The sequence below is a fragment of the Punica granatum genome, chromosome 1 (genome assembly GCF_007655135.1).
Source record: "Punica granatum isolate Tunisia-2019 chromosome 1, ASM765513v2, whole genome shotgun sequence".
Classification (NCBI taxonomy): domain Eukaryota; kingdom Viridiplantae; phylum Streptophyta; class Magnoliopsida; order Myrtales; family Lythraceae; genus Punica; species Punica granatum.
In genome coordinates, this window is record NC_045127.1 from 2,513,421 (window position 1) to 2,528,641 (window position 15,221).

General features: G+C 41.8%; 1 protein-coding gene across 1 annotated transcript; it reads left to right on the forward strand.

The window, feature by feature from the left end:
* On the forward strand, nucleotides 1-8,577 carry LOC116193199 (myosin-9). Its single transcript, XM_031522000.1, has 6 exons — nucleotides 1-184; nucleotides 3,651-3,767; nucleotides 3,886-7,140; nucleotides 7,233-7,469; nucleotides 7,658-7,819; nucleotides 7,927-8,577. Exons 2-6 carry the CDS (start codon nucleotides 3,702-3,704, stop codon nucleotides 8,167-8,169), a joined length of 3,963 nt encoding a protein of 1,320 aa, XP_031377860.1. The 5' UTR covers nucleotides 1-184; nucleotides 3,651-3,701; the 3' UTR covers nucleotides 8,170-8,577.
* Nucleotides 8,578-15,221: the final 6,644 nt, after the last annotated feature.

Genomic DNA, 15,221 nt, shown 5'->3' on the forward strand with positions numbered 1-15,221 from the left:
ACCCAATTCAATTCCCTTTCCTTCTTCTATAATATTTTCAACACATTTCCATCTCTTTCTTCATCATCATCACCATCGCCTGAAAACCAGAGGAAAAATCAAATCAGCCGGGGAAATCGTTTCTCAGACGCAGAAGAAGGAAAGCGAAGCATCGCGCCGTCGTCTCTCGCTTTGTTTTCCCAAGGTGAGTGATTCTTCGTCTGCTGTTGTCATCGTCCACTCCCCCCCCCCGTTTTGCTTTTCTGGATCAGTGTGAGTATCTGTTGAGCTTCGATTCTGCGATGCCTGCTTGATTGGATTGATTCGGTTATGGTGAAGATTCACATGCGTTGATTGGATTTTGCTCGGATCAAATGATTCTGTTTCCTCTTCTTCATGCGCTAATGCCTGCTTCAACTCTTATTCCTGGACTTGCTCACTATGAGTTTGAGCTCTGGTTTTCCTGTTCTCTGCGATTTCCGATTCTCCACTGAATCGATTACGGTTCAAGTGTAACTTTTCATTCTCTACTGGTTGACTGATCTCTGTTTTCGCGATGGTACACTTGCTCCATCGGTATTCCGTTTGATCAGATGATTTCACTTACTTTCATGCTGTAAGGCTTGCTTCAACATTTCACTGTTGATGAACACCGAGTCGCTCCGATAAGCCTGTGTTGGCGATTCACGAATGTAGGTTACACTAACATCAAATGATCGGAGTCGGTTTTCGCTATTTCAGTTTTGATTTCCGCAAGCTCTCGTCAGTTTCAGCTTTCATCGATTGAAGGTCTGTATAAACCTGCTATCTTTTTGGAAGATGAATTTGATTGATGATTTTCTTCGAATACTTTGACATCTCTCGTCGAACAAATTCGCGATCCTTTGATCTGATCATATATGAAATCTTTTGGCACTTGCTTTACTTTTTTCAGATCTTCAATAAGCCTAGCTAGAACCAGCTTTGATCTTCTTCGTCCTTACCGCGTCGGATGGTAAGCCAAGTGTAAAGTGGACACTTGAGCTTTCCCTTTGGCAAAAATTTCTCCATTAGACCGCTTTCTCTTTTTCTCTTTGTCCCGTTTTTTATTACATTTTTTTTTTCTATTTTTATTACTTTCTCTTTAAAGCTGAAATTCCAGCGACGATATTTTAACGGGGAGCCCATAGGCAATACTTCCTTTTCCTTTACCACCTCATCTATCCGTCTCCGGCCAGTCTAAAATTACCAGTTAGGCATCTCGTGGTAGCCATAAACCGAATAAAAATTTAGCTCTGTTGTACATCTCGTGATCTTATGGAAAATAAAAGCCAATTAACTCAAATGATGAGTTGATTCTCTCGAAAAAGTATATGAAACATTTCCATCTAATATACCCAGAAAAAAAAACATTTCCATCTAATATTCTCATTTCTTGACCGGTTCATCTCATGCCTAATCTTTCCAAGGGATAAAATAATAGAGGTCTGGTAAAACGAAATGATGCATATTATTATTATTGAGCTGTCCACGCGGATTAATAAAGTTAAATTAAAGTCATTAAATGAACGATGATGAAAAGCTTAAAGCATGTTGATAAAAGAATTTTTTTTTTTTAACTCTGCACATCTTTATTTCCCTTTAACTCTACTTATTTTCAATACAATAACACAATTATTACTTTTTCATTTTTTCTTTTAATTTTTATTATTATTCAATTCAAATTTTAATACAAAATTCTCTTAATTATGCATTATTTTTTTCATAATTCAACAACACAATCATTACTTTCTCTTAACTATTCATTATTTTTCATATTTTTCTTATAATTTAATAACATAATCGTTACAAATTAATTAAAATCAAAACTCAACTCAATTATTAAACCACATCTAAAATCATATGCAACCTTAAAAAAGGGGCGGCTACTTCCTATCTGTGGGCTCCACCCACTATGCTTTCTTTGGTTTTATCTGGGAGCCCATACGGTCTATACTACTCTCGATTTATTCCTTTGACGTGATCCGATCTAATAAAGGTTAAACAGATTTATGTTTCCCTTTTCTTTTTTTCTCAGATTTATGTTTCTCGTTTGCACGTTATTTTGCAGTCAGCTTTCGATCGGTTTATTTATTTATATATTAAAATAAAATAAAATGCTTGGTCAAATCAGTCTTGACTATGTCTGTTTGGGGAATGTACGCCAATTACCGAGCAGTAAAATATTGTTGAAATTATGAAGGATAAGCACGACATTTTGTGTATTGATGTATATGTTGGATCATGGATATGAAGTCCTGAGGTATAATTCTAGTTTGCTGGTCAAATCATAATTGAAAAGACCACGATCTTACTTAAGATGCAATAATTAAATTAATCATATAAGAAATAATATTACTGCCTCCCATGGTATCTAAGTATAAAGAAGAGGTTTTCTTTTGGGGATTATTAACTTCGCAGACAGCATATCAAACCAATTGAATACTATATATATATATATATATATATGTGTGCTCATAAAAATATCATATATATATAGTTTCTTCATATATTAATAAGTGCCAGAAGCCACAGTTAATATGCAGGTCTTACATGATTCACCTTTTGGTTATTAATATTGTGAAAGTAACACGTAGATGCACTCTTCTATCTTCTACTTATTGTTATCGAGCAAAAAATAAAAAATAAAAAAATATCTTCTACTTATTTTCATTAAAATATGTTAATTAATTCATTTATGTATTTATTTGTTTGGTGGACATTTATTTGTATATATATGTGTGTGTATTTGTTGATTATTGATTTGGAGAACCCCCACGCACTAGAAAGGGAGGCCCTTGTGAATGATGGACCTTCGAAATCTTACAGTGTGTTTGGTTTTAGAGTTAAAGTAGAGTTGAGTTTTGATTTTAATTGGGTTGTAATAATTGTGTTGAATTATGAGAAAAAGTATGAAAAAGTAATGAATAGTTGAGAGAAGTTAGTATTAAAAATTGAATTGAATGGTAAAAAAAGTACTTTTTCATTCCTTTTTAATAGACGGGGCATTCCACGGTGCCACCCCACCAAAATGAAAATTTTTACTTTTATATTCACACGATGATCGTGGAGAAAAAAAGAAGAAGATATGTTTCATTTCTTCTTATCTTATTTTCGGTGGCTTTACATTTCTCTTTCTTATGTTGTTAAAAAAAACTCTGAATTTTCTCCTAAGTTGTGTTTCTAAGTGTAACATGTAATATGCTTGAGGGGTAAATCTAAGTTGGAGTTTGGGATTGCACTCCCCAGCAATCTGACAGAAGAGTAGCAAAAGAATTTCTACTTTGATATGTAGTGATTGGGGCCGTTTGTGGTCCCCACGTTGTGGTTGTAGGTACTCAGTTTGTGTCATGACTCATCAGAGGTTGTGAGAGTTACATCCTACCAAGTCTTACTACTCCTTTTCCATTTAGTATTGCCGATCAATCTGCTTCAGAGTTGAATGATTTTGTCCATTACATGTTCTCTATAATCTGTATTTAAGACTGCGGCTTTCACCTTTTCCATTTGTTGGTAATGTTAATCCTTTTTTTGGAACTCGTTTTCTGCTCGTTGAGTGCAATTAAGACTAATTATTTGTCCAAGAAGCTCAATGCAGAAAGGAATTTTTTAACAGAGGATGTTACATCACCTAGGCTGAACTTCTTGTGCAGGCTCTTTAATAACAAATAAACCTTATTTTTGCAAGTGCAACTTACTTCGACATGGAAGAAGAGACGCGAGTTATTTCTGAAGTTTCTGTAACCAAGGCCGTTGCTGATCCTATTGAGGTAACCTCTATTTCCGCTATGTAAATCAGATGTGTTTTAGCTCACTCAAAGAAACTTCTGTGTATTTTGTTTTATTGATGCGTCTTAAAATCCTGAATATGGTTTTATCTATTGGCAGGCTGTCAAAGGAGAGTTGCCTCCTGTTGCTAAGGAAGGAAGGAAAGAAGAGGAGGAAACGACCTTGGATGGAGAGTTCATAAAAGTGGAGAAGGAGTCTTTTGAAATGAAGGAGAGTTCCCATGTTGCAGAGCCCACTTCTGTAGGACACAAGGAACAATCTGTGATCGACAGGACTTCAAGCAATTCTAGCCGAGAATTGCTAGAGGCTCAAGAGAAGATGAAAGAACTTGAAGTTGAACTGGAGAGAGTCGTCGGGGTAGTGAAGAATACTGAGTCTGATAATGTTCAGTTGAAGGAGGAGCTCTCGCATGCTCAGGAGAAGTTGGAGCTTGGTGCGAAAAAGTACGAAGAGCTCGAGCTCAGCCACAAGAAATTACAAGAGCAGGTCATTGAAGCTGAGGAGAGATACAGATCAGAACTTGAGGCATTGCAAGAGGCACTCCAAGCACAAGAAGTGAAACACAAGGACCTGATCAGTGTCAAAGAGGCTTTCGACGGTCTTAACCTTGAGCTAGAAAGCTCGAGGAAGAGGATGCAGGAGTTGGAGCATGAGCTCCAACACTCAGCAAGTGAGGCTCGAAGATATGAGGAATTGCACCGGGAAAGCGGTTTACATGCTGAGACTCAGACAGAGAAGGCTTTGGAGTTTGAGAGGTTGCTTGAAGCTGCGAAAGCTAGCACGAAAGAAGCGGAAGATCAGATGGCTTCCCTCAATGAGGAGGTCAAGGGACTTTTTGAGAAGGTTGCAGAGAACAAAAAGGTGGAAGAAGCTCTTGAGAAAACCACAGGAGAACTTGCTTCTGTCCAAGATGAGTTGACGCTTTCAAAATCACTGCTAGTGAATCTTGAGGAAAGTCTCTCCTCAAAAGAAGCTCTCCTGAATGAACTTACCCAGGAAATGGAGCTGAGAAAAGCATCTGAATCTCAGATGAAGGGAGATATCTCTGCCCTTGAAGGCATTTTGGCTTCAACTAAGGAGGATCTTCAAGAAAAGGCAAAAGAGTTGGAAGAGATCAAATTGAAGCTACAGGACGAGATGAACTTTAAAGCGACATTTGAAGGGCAATTCACAACCCGGGAAGCTGAGTTTACTGCTATTCAAGAGAAATTAGCAGAAGTAATTGCAGAGAAAGGAACTCTCGAGGCAACTGTGGCAGATCTCAACACCAGTGCAGCACAGATGAAGGAACTGCGCGCTGATCTAGAGAGCAAATTGAAGCTTTCGGATGATAATTTCTGCAAAGCAGATTCTCTTCTGTCTCAAGCTCTTTCCAAAAATGAAGAACTTGAACAGAAGCTGAAATCTCTTGAAGAGCTCCATGGTGCATCTGGTGCTGCAGCAGCAACGGTCACGCAGAGGAACTTTGAGCTTGAGAGCTTAGTCCAAACTTCAACTAGCGCAGCAGAAGAGGCAAAATCACAAATGAGAGAGCTCGAGACCCGTCTCATAGCAGCAGAGCAGAAGAACGTTGAGCTAGATCAAGAGTTAAATTTGGTGTTACTGAAGAGTGGAGAGGCTGAGAGGCAAGTAAAAGAATTCTCCGACAAGGTGTCGGAACTCAGTGCCATGCTGAGTGAAGTGGAGGGTGAGAAGAACCAACTCGGTAGTCTTGTGAAGGAAAACGAGGAGAAGATAAGCCAGCTGGAAGCTTCCCTAAGCCAGTTGGCGCTTCAGAATTCTGAGCTGGAGGGAGAACTAAAGAATGTTTCAGGTAAATGTGCTGAACATGAGGACCGAGCAAATATGAACCATCAGCGCAGTCTCGAGCTGGAAGACCTGATCCAGATGTCTCAGTCCAAAGCAGGGGATGCTGGCAAAAAAGCGAGTGAGATGGAGTTGCTACTTGAAGCAGAGAAATATAGGATCCAGGAGCTTGAAGAACAGATTAGTTCCCTCGAGAAGAGGTGTGCTGAAGCAGAAGCAGAGACTGAGAAGTTCTCGAGCAAGGCAGCTGAGCTGGCTTCTGAACTCGAGGCTTTTCAAGCAAGATCCTCCAACCTTGAAACCGCTCTGCAAAGTGCGAGCGAGAAAGAAAAGGAGTTGACAGAATCCCTCAATGTGGCCACTCAGGAAAAGAAGAGGTTGGAAGATAAAACAAACAATTCAAGTCTGAAGCTCGCTGAGACAGAAAGTCTGCTTGAACTCGTGAAAGAGGACTTGAGTCTAGCACAACAGAGGTTGGAGAGCCTCGAGAACGAGCTTAAGGCTACTGGGGTGAAAGAAAGTGAGGTCTCAGAGAAGCTCAAGTATGCTGAGGAACAAATAGAGCAACATGTGAGAGCTTTAGAAGAAGCGGCAGCAAAAGAGTCAGAGATTCGGGCATCGCACGAATCATTGTATAGGGATTTCGAGCTTAAACTCAAAGAGTCAATGACGAGCTTCTCGGATAAAGACTCGGAGGCCAAATCTCTTTTGGAAAAGCTGAAGAATCTTGAGGATCAAAACAAGAATTTTGAAGGTCAGGTTGCTGAAGCTTCTGGAAAATCTGCATCTTTGAAGGAAGAATTGGACCAAAGTTTGGCCAAAGTGGCTTCCCTGGAGACCACTGTTGAGGAGCTTAAACAGAAAATTGTCGAAGCAGAGAATAAGGCTTCACAAGCCCTTTCAGACAATGAACTTCTAGTCGAGACAAATGTACAACTCAAACTCCGGGTTGATGAACTTCAAGAGCTGCTAAACTCTGTTGCTTCCGAGAAGGAAGCCACTACTGAGAAATTAGCTTCTCACATAACAACTATCACCGAGTTGCAGGAGCAGCACTCTAGAGTTCTTGAGCTCAAATCTGCAACTGAAGCTCGCATCCTTGACGCAGAAAAGCAATTGGAAGAAGCAATGGGGAAGTTTATTGAGAAAGATGCAAAAGCTAAGGACTTGAATGAGAAGCTCTTTGGGTTAGAAAGCCAAATAAGGGTATACGAAGAACGAGCCCACGAAGCTTCTGCAATTGCTGAAAAGCAGAAGATCGAGTTGGAAGAGACCCTTTATCAATTGAAGCATTTGGAGAGTGTCCTCGAAGAGGTGAACGCCAAGTTGGGTCTCTCTCAGAAGGAAAATGAAGGGTTAGCAGAGGCAAACTTGAAGCTCACTGAAGAAGTAGCCGCGTATGAGTCGAAGTTGAGTGATCTACAAACAAGCTTATCTGTCGCTCTTGCTGAGAAGGATGAAATATTGGAACAGCTTAACTTATCAAAGAGATCTGCGGATGAGCTGTCAGAGCAGCTTGCCGCTGAAGGGCACGCACTAAAATCTCAGGTTTGCTTTTGCTTGCTATCATTACAATTTAGAATACCAATTTATCGTTGTTATTTAAGTTTTGATATTTATGTATTTCTACTCTGTAATAGATAAGCTCGATTGTGGAAGAGAACAACCTGATGAAGGAGACTCACGACAATTCCAAGAGAGAACTTCAATCCCTAATAGATCGGCTTGAAGAACAGCTGAAGGAGCAGCAAGCAAGCGAAGGTGCTCTGATATCTGAAGTTGAAAGTCTCAAAGCTGAGATTGTTGAGAAGTCAAAACTGGAAACTCATATTCGGGAACTTGAGGAGAAATTTTCTCAAAACATAGTGGCTAAGGAGGTGAGGCGATATTCTATTTAATATCTGATCATAGAAATTCTTTTTTCCTTTCTTGTCACAGATATGTTAAGTTCTGATTCTTAAAATGGACTCGTGACGAAGTACTGCTCTGTCGAGAGAATTTCATATATCTGAAATTTGGATATGACTGCTAATGTGTAAATTTATTCATTTTCTTACCCACACAGAGAGAAGCTGCGGTTCCTGAGAAGGAGTTGGAGCGTGAAGCAGAACTGAAGCAGTCCCTAGAAAAGCTTGGGGAGAAGAGCAAGCAAGTCGCAGTTCTCGAAAAACAACTCAAAGAACTCGAGAAGAAATTGCAGTCTGCTGATGCTAAACTATTAGAGCAGGTCGGTTCTACTAGAGAAAGTTCGACAATTCTCAATGTTAAAAGAATAGGCCATCTGTCAGTCTTAGCTTTTTCTTATGAATTGCCTGAAATTGTATTCTATCTCAGGAAGCGGCTGCTAGTCAAGGCGAGATCAAGTCCCGGGATGTTGGAGACATTGGGTCCACCCCATCAAAGCGGAAGAGCAAGAAAAAGACCGAAACCTCAGCACATCCTCAAGCCTCAACCCCTTCAGGTTCCACCAAACTTCAAACCAGCAGTGAGGGTTCTGTAGCCATGCCTTTTAAGTTCATCTTGGGGGTTGCCGTCGTGTCCATCATTGTGGGCATCATTCTCGGCAAGAAATATTAGTTTTGGGCCGTGATCAAAACAGAACCTTCATTTAGCCCTGGTCATTTTATGTTTCCGAATATGAATTCCATTTTCTTTCTTCTTTCTTCTTCTCTCTTTCTTTCTTTGTCCCCTAGCCATTCGACCTTCTGTTTGCACAGGATGTTGAGAAGAAGAAAGGCCTTATAGTTTGTTTGGAGCTTGTAGTCGTTATATAGTTTTTTTTTTGGGTCAGGGAAATCAGTTTTTTTTTTTACTTCCTTTTTCCGTTACCTCTGAGGATGGAAAATGGGTGACAAAATCATTGGATTGGTGTACAATTGTGGGTTGTATTATAACTTCATCATTCATCTGGGATGCGGATTTTGAGTGATTTCCTATCATTATGTTCTTTTTATATAATGTAAGTGGTAAAATATATTTGCTTCTCTTTATGGATTCGGGAATTTTATGGTCGTGGAGCCTCCGGAGAGTCCAGCCCTGTGGACTGGAGGAGTGGCTCCCGTTGGATCAAAACATAAACCATGGAAAATTCGGGATCGAAATTCAAAATAGGGAGAAATATCCTTCAGCCCTCTAAACGATCGGGGCGGGACCGGACCGTTTGCTTTGGGGTACGTCAATCCTAGAATACAGTTAAGGAGCCAAATGTTGCAGATAGTTAGTTTAGAAGACAAACATACGTCGTTGCATCGATAATTTAGGTTATTTTTTGCTTCTGAATATGGTTCGCCCAAAAGCTGTAACGACAGATTCTAAAGAAAGCGGAGCGACAGACAACAATGGCCTCCAATAAGGGATTGTGGGACGCAGAGGGGGATAAAATTGATATTTGGGCAACCAACTAAACGACAGTGTGGGTTGGCTAAGCTGATGTTTACACTCCAACCGCAACATTTTACTCGGAAATGCTAAATGCCTATTAACACTTTCAGCGCTGTACGAGGAGGGAAAGACTCGGACCTGTTAAGTTATAAGTGGATATTCGTGCCATATTTCTTTGTCACGATTCGATGTTGATTTAATCCGTTCGAGTTATGCGGTGTTGGGTATCCCTCCAATTTGGAGGAAGTTGGGCTCAAATTGTATTGGGCTTTTATCGGGCCTTAATAAGCCCAAGACCCATTTTAGTTAGGGTTTATATTTGTTAGGCGACATATATATATATATATATATATATATATATATATATATATAGCAGCAGCGGCAGAAAAGAATACAGGAGAAGGCTGTAGAAGAAAGAAGCTGCAGACAGCAGAAAAGGGGCAGCCGCAAGCAGACAGCAGACAGCAGAACAGAGGAAGAGCAGAGGAGAATTCTGCTCAACAGGGGCAGCGCGCAGCTGGAGATCAAACCTCGATCGGGATATCAAACGAACTCCGATTGGGACGAAATTTTGACAGCAGCTTCACAACACGTGGGGCTAACTTCTGAACGGTCAGAATTTCTATTCGAGCTCTGTAGGTGCTGTTTCAGCTGATTTTGTGAATCACCCGGTGTGGGTGACGAATTTAGTATTTGGGTGATCCAAGAGAGTGTTTCTCTTGAGTTTGGTGATCCAAGGGTTTACCCTTGATGAAAGACTTTGTATAACCTTCATAGTGGATCGTTGATTCGGAGTTGGTCCCGTGGTTTTTCCCCACATTGGGGTTTTCCACGTAAAATTCTTGGTGTTGTTTTACTTTACTGCTTGTTGGTTGATTTGATTAGTTCCTATCTCGATTACACTAGAAGGGGAGGAAGATTAATCGCTGCGTTATTGTTTGGTTGAGTACATCCCTAACCCCCAACAAGTGGTATCAAAGCTTCGGGTTAGAGAAGTTTGAGTTTTTTCGGTGTTTTCGAGATGGAGGAATCTACAGGATCTATGTTCAAGTTGAATGCAACCAACTACTCTATATGGAAGTCTCGGATGGAGGATCTTCTATTTTGCAGGGATTTGTACGATCCTATTGAAGGGGATTCCGCGAAACCCAAAGATAAGGATGACAAGGCTTGGGAACGCACAAATCGGAAGACTATTGGTTTGATTCGGCAGTGGATAGACAATAGTATTTATCATCATGTTGCTCAGGAGACAAATGCGAAAGCTTTGTGGGATAAATTGACAAATCTCTATGCGAGGAAGACACCACAAAATAAGGCATTCCTCGTGAAAAAGCTGGTTCATCTTCGTTTCCAGGATGGAGGTGATATGGCTGCGCACATGAGTAATTTCCAGGATATTATTAACCAGTTGACGAACCTGGAGATAATATTACCCGATGAGTTGCAGGCCTGTCTACTTTTAGGGACTCTACCGGATAATTGGGACACACTTGTGGTTGCATTAAGCAATTCTGCGCCAAACGGGAAGCTATCGTTGGCTACGGTGACAGACAGTTTATTTAATGAGGAGACTAGAAGGAAAGGCACGGGAATTTCCATTCAGTCTGAAGCTTTGGTTACTGAACAACGGGGGAGAAGTCAAAGCAGAAATTTCTCTTCCAAGCATAGTAACTCACGTGGCAAATCGAGGGGCAGATCAAAGTCGAAGACGAGGAAAGTGGTCACTTGCTATCACTGTGGAAAAGAGGGACACTACAAAAGGGAGTGTAGAGCTCTGAAGAAAAATCAGAATGGCAACGGTGAGAGCAAGAAGGAAGAAGGCACTACAGCAGTGGCATGTGATGGAGAGACCTACATCATTTGTGATGAAGCTTATGTGAATTTCACATGTCAGGACTCTACCTGGGTTGCAGATACAGGTGCCTCGTTTCATGTCACTCCTCATCGGGATTTCTTTTCATCTTACACTACCGGGGACTATGGTTATGTGAGAATGGGGAATGGACAATCATGCAAGATTGTCGGTATTGGTGATGTCTGTCTAGAGACCGAGCTTGGCTGCAAGTTGTTTTTGGAGAAGGTGAGGCATGTTCCAGAAATTCGCCTTAACCTAATCTCGACGGGTCAACTTGATGATGAAGGCTACAGTAATGAATTCAGCAATGGGAGATGGAAGCTCTCCAAGGGTTCGTTGATTGTGGCACGGGGTCAGAAGACCGACACTCTCTACAGGCTGCGTGCCAAACACAATTCCGGTCAAATTAATGTTGCTGAGGATTATCCTATCGAGCTATGGCACAGGAGACTCGGACATATCAGCGAGAAAGGTATTTAAATTCTTGCTAGAAAGCAGTCTTTGCCCGTTAAAGGTATGCACTTGAGCACTTGTGATCACTGTTTAGCTGGTAAGCAGAGGAGAGTTTCTTTTGTTAGAAGTCGTCCCTCTAGATGCGATAATATACTTGACCTTGTGCATACTGATGTTTGTTTTATGTCGGATAGATCTCTTGGTGGTGCTCTCTATTTTGTGACATTTATAGATGATCACACCAGGAAAGTTTGGGCTTACCCTATGAGAACTAAAGATCAGGTGACTGAGATTTTCAAGAACTTTCATGTAGCAGTGGAAAGAGAAACAGGCATGAAGCTGAAATGTGTCAGAGCTGATAATGGTGGTGAGTATAGAGGTCCTTTCGAGAACTATTGCAGGACTCACGGTATCAAACTTGAGAAGACGGTACCGAAGACACCACAACAGAACGGGCTTGCAGAGAGAATGAACCGCACAATTGTTGAGAGAGTTCGTTGTATGCTTTCTCAAGCGAAACTGTCTAAGCCCTTCTGGGGCGAGGCAATGAGGTCAGCGGTTGATCTTATTAATCTTACACCGTCAGTTGCACTTGATGGAGATGTACCCCAGCAGGTGTGGACCAGCAAGAAAGTATCATACAAGCATCTCAGAGTATTCGGGTGCAGGGCATCTGTTCACATTCCTCGAGATGAAAGATCAAAACTTGATGCCAAGGCAAAACAGTGCATCTTCTTGGGTTATGCACATGAAGAGTTCGGGTACAGGCTTTGGGACCCTGATAGCAAGAAGATCATCAGGAGCAGGGATGTTGTCTTCTTTGAGGACCAGACAATCGAGGATTTGCAAAAGTTAGAGAAGGCCAGTGTAGGCAATCCTCACGAGATCTCTATTCCTGTACCGGTTGATGTAGAGCATCCAATGGAAGAGGTACCTGGTGAGTATGAAGAAACCACGACTGGGGGTGAGATTCCTCAGGTAGATGATGATGTGACTACGGATGATACAGGCTCGCAGTTACAGTTAGAGCCTGCAGATCTACCTAGACAATCTGATAGAATAAGACGATCATCTACAAGATATCCGCCTCATGAATATGTGCTACTGACTGACGGGGGAGAACCTGAGTGCTATGATGAAGCTGTGGCACATGAGTACAAGGAGCACTGGTTGAAGGCGATGAATGAGGAGATGAACTCCTTGTCTGAAAATCACACGTATGACCTAGTGAAGCTACCGCAAGGTAAGAGAGCATTGAAGAACAAATGGGTCTACAGGTTGAAGACAGAGAACTCGCGACCTCGATACAAAGCTCGACTGGTAGTGAAAGGTTTCAACCAGAAGAAAGGAGTTGACTTCGAGGAGATCTTCTCGCCCGTTGTCAAGATGTCATCGATCCGAGTTGTTCTCGCACTGGCAGCTAGTCTGAACTTGGAGATCGAACAGCTCGATGTAAAAACAGCTTTCCTGCATGGTGACTTGGAGGAAGAAATATATATGGAGCAGCCTGAAGGATTCCGAGTTAAAGGTAAGGAGCATTTGGTGTGCAGGCTGAGGAAGAGCTTGTATGGGCTTAAGCAAGCACCTCGGCAGTGGTATAAAAAGTTTGACTCTTTCATGTTGAGCCATGGCTACACACGGACAACTTCAGATCATTGTGTGTTCGTGAAACAATTCTCGAATGGTGATTTTATCATTTTACTGTTATATGTGGATGATATGCTACTTGTTGGTCATGATATGAGCAAGATTACAGAGTTGAAGAAGGAGCTCAACAAGTCCTTTGCCATGAAGGATTTGGGACCGGCAAAGCAGATCCTTGGGATGCATATTTCTCGTGACAGATCAAGTGGAAAACTTTGGCTTTCTCAAGAGAAGTACATCGAGAAGATTTTGGATCGGTTCAACATGGGTAATGCTAAACCAGTTTCATCACCACTTGCTTCTCATTTCAAACTTAGCTCGAAGCAATGTCCTACAAGTGAGAAGGAGAAAGAAGAGATGAAGAAAGTTCCTTACTCATCAGCTGTAGGAAGTTTGATGTATGCCATGGTCTGTACAAGACCAGATATCGCTCATTCTGTTGGTGTGGTTAGTCGTTTTCTCTCCAATCCGGGGAAAGAGCATTGGAATGCGGTTAAATGGATCCTGAGGTATCTCAGAGGAACATCCAAGGTGTGTTTACACTTTGGCACTGGTAAGCCGGAGTTAGTGGGCTATACGGATGCGGATATGGCAGGAGATATTGATTCCCGGAAATCCACTTCGGGATACTTGATGACTTTTGCAGGGGGAGCTATCTCATGGCAGTCAAGGCTTTAAAAGTGCATCGCTTTGTCTACAACGGAAGCCGAATACATTGCGGTGACCGAAGGTTGCAAGGAGATGTTGTGGTTGCAAAAGTTTTTGCAGGAGTTGAGCTTGAAGCAAGAAAGGTATGTTCTACACTGTGATAGTCAAAGCGCCATTCATCTTTGCAAGAATCCCACTTTCCATTCGAGGTCGAAGCATATCGATATCAAGTTTCATTGGATTAGAGATGTGCTGGAGTCCAAGCTGGTGAAGCTAGACAAAGTGCACACCGATGAGAATGGAGCTGATATGATGACAAAACCTCTCGCTAGGGAGAAACTTCATGTTTGCCGAAGTATAGCCGGTATGCTTGAAGCCTCCAAATAGTCGGGAGGGGGAGTTTGTTGGGTATCCCTCCAATTTGGAGGAAGTTGGACTCAAATTGTATTGGGCTTTTATCGGGCCTTAATAAGCCCAAGACCCATTTTAGTTAGGGTTTATATTTGTTAGGCGACATATATATATATATATATATATAGCAGCAGCGGCAGAAAAGAATACAGGAGAAGGCTGTAGAAGAAAGAAGCTGCAGACAGCAGAAAAGGGGCAGCCGCAAGCAGACAGCAGACAGCAGAACAGAGGAAGAGCAGAGGAGAATTCTGCTCAACAGGGGCAGCGCGCAGCTGGAGATCAAACCTCGATCGGGACATCAAACGAACTCCGATTGGGACGAAATTTTGACAGCAGCTTCACAACACGTGGGGCTAACTTCTGAACGGTCAGAATTTCTATTCGAGCTCTGTAGGTGCTGTTTCAGCTGATTTTGTGAACCACCCGGTGTGGGTGACGAATTTAGTATTTGGGTGATCCAAGAGAGTGTTTCTCTTGAGTTTGGTGATCCAAGGGTTTACCCTTGATGAAAGACTTTGTATAACCTTCATAGTGGATCGTTGATTCGGAGTTGGTCCCGTGGTTTTTCCCCACATTGGGGTTTTCCACGTAAAATTCTTGGTGTTGTTTTACTTTACTGCTTGTTGGTTGATTTGATTAGTTCCTATCTCGATTACACTAGAAGGGGAGGAAGATTAATCGCTGCGTTATTGTTTGGTTGAGTACATCCCTAACCCCCAACAGTTATGCGGTTGTTCAATGCATATAATGTAATTAGTCGGCGCATTGCTCTGAAGGCATGCAGAAGAGTCGATTACATTGTTTGTTGGCAACTTGGCAGAGTGGTCACAAGGAACTGAGCAAAAGTTCATATTGGGACCACGTTCGGAAGGGTGAGCCCATTTTGCATTCCCAAGGGATTTAGGCGATCCAATCTCTACGTTGGATGCCAAGGTAGTAGTTGACCTTTCCTTGGGAAACTATTGTGATAATCTTCTACTAATGCCCAATCATTTCGGATTGCAAGTCCCTAGCACGCTCCTTCACTAACTTTTGAATCCAACATACTTTTTGGGAGGCCAACACAGTTACAGATTTCATTGCTCGGATGGCTCGTGATGACTTACACACGCGTGAAGCTGTTTGTCTACTTTGACACTCCCCCCCCCCATTGGGGTTCTTGATTTTCTTCTGTTAGACCAAATGGGTGAAGCTAAGACGAGTATTTGCCCCCTTTTACCCAAAAAAAAAAAAA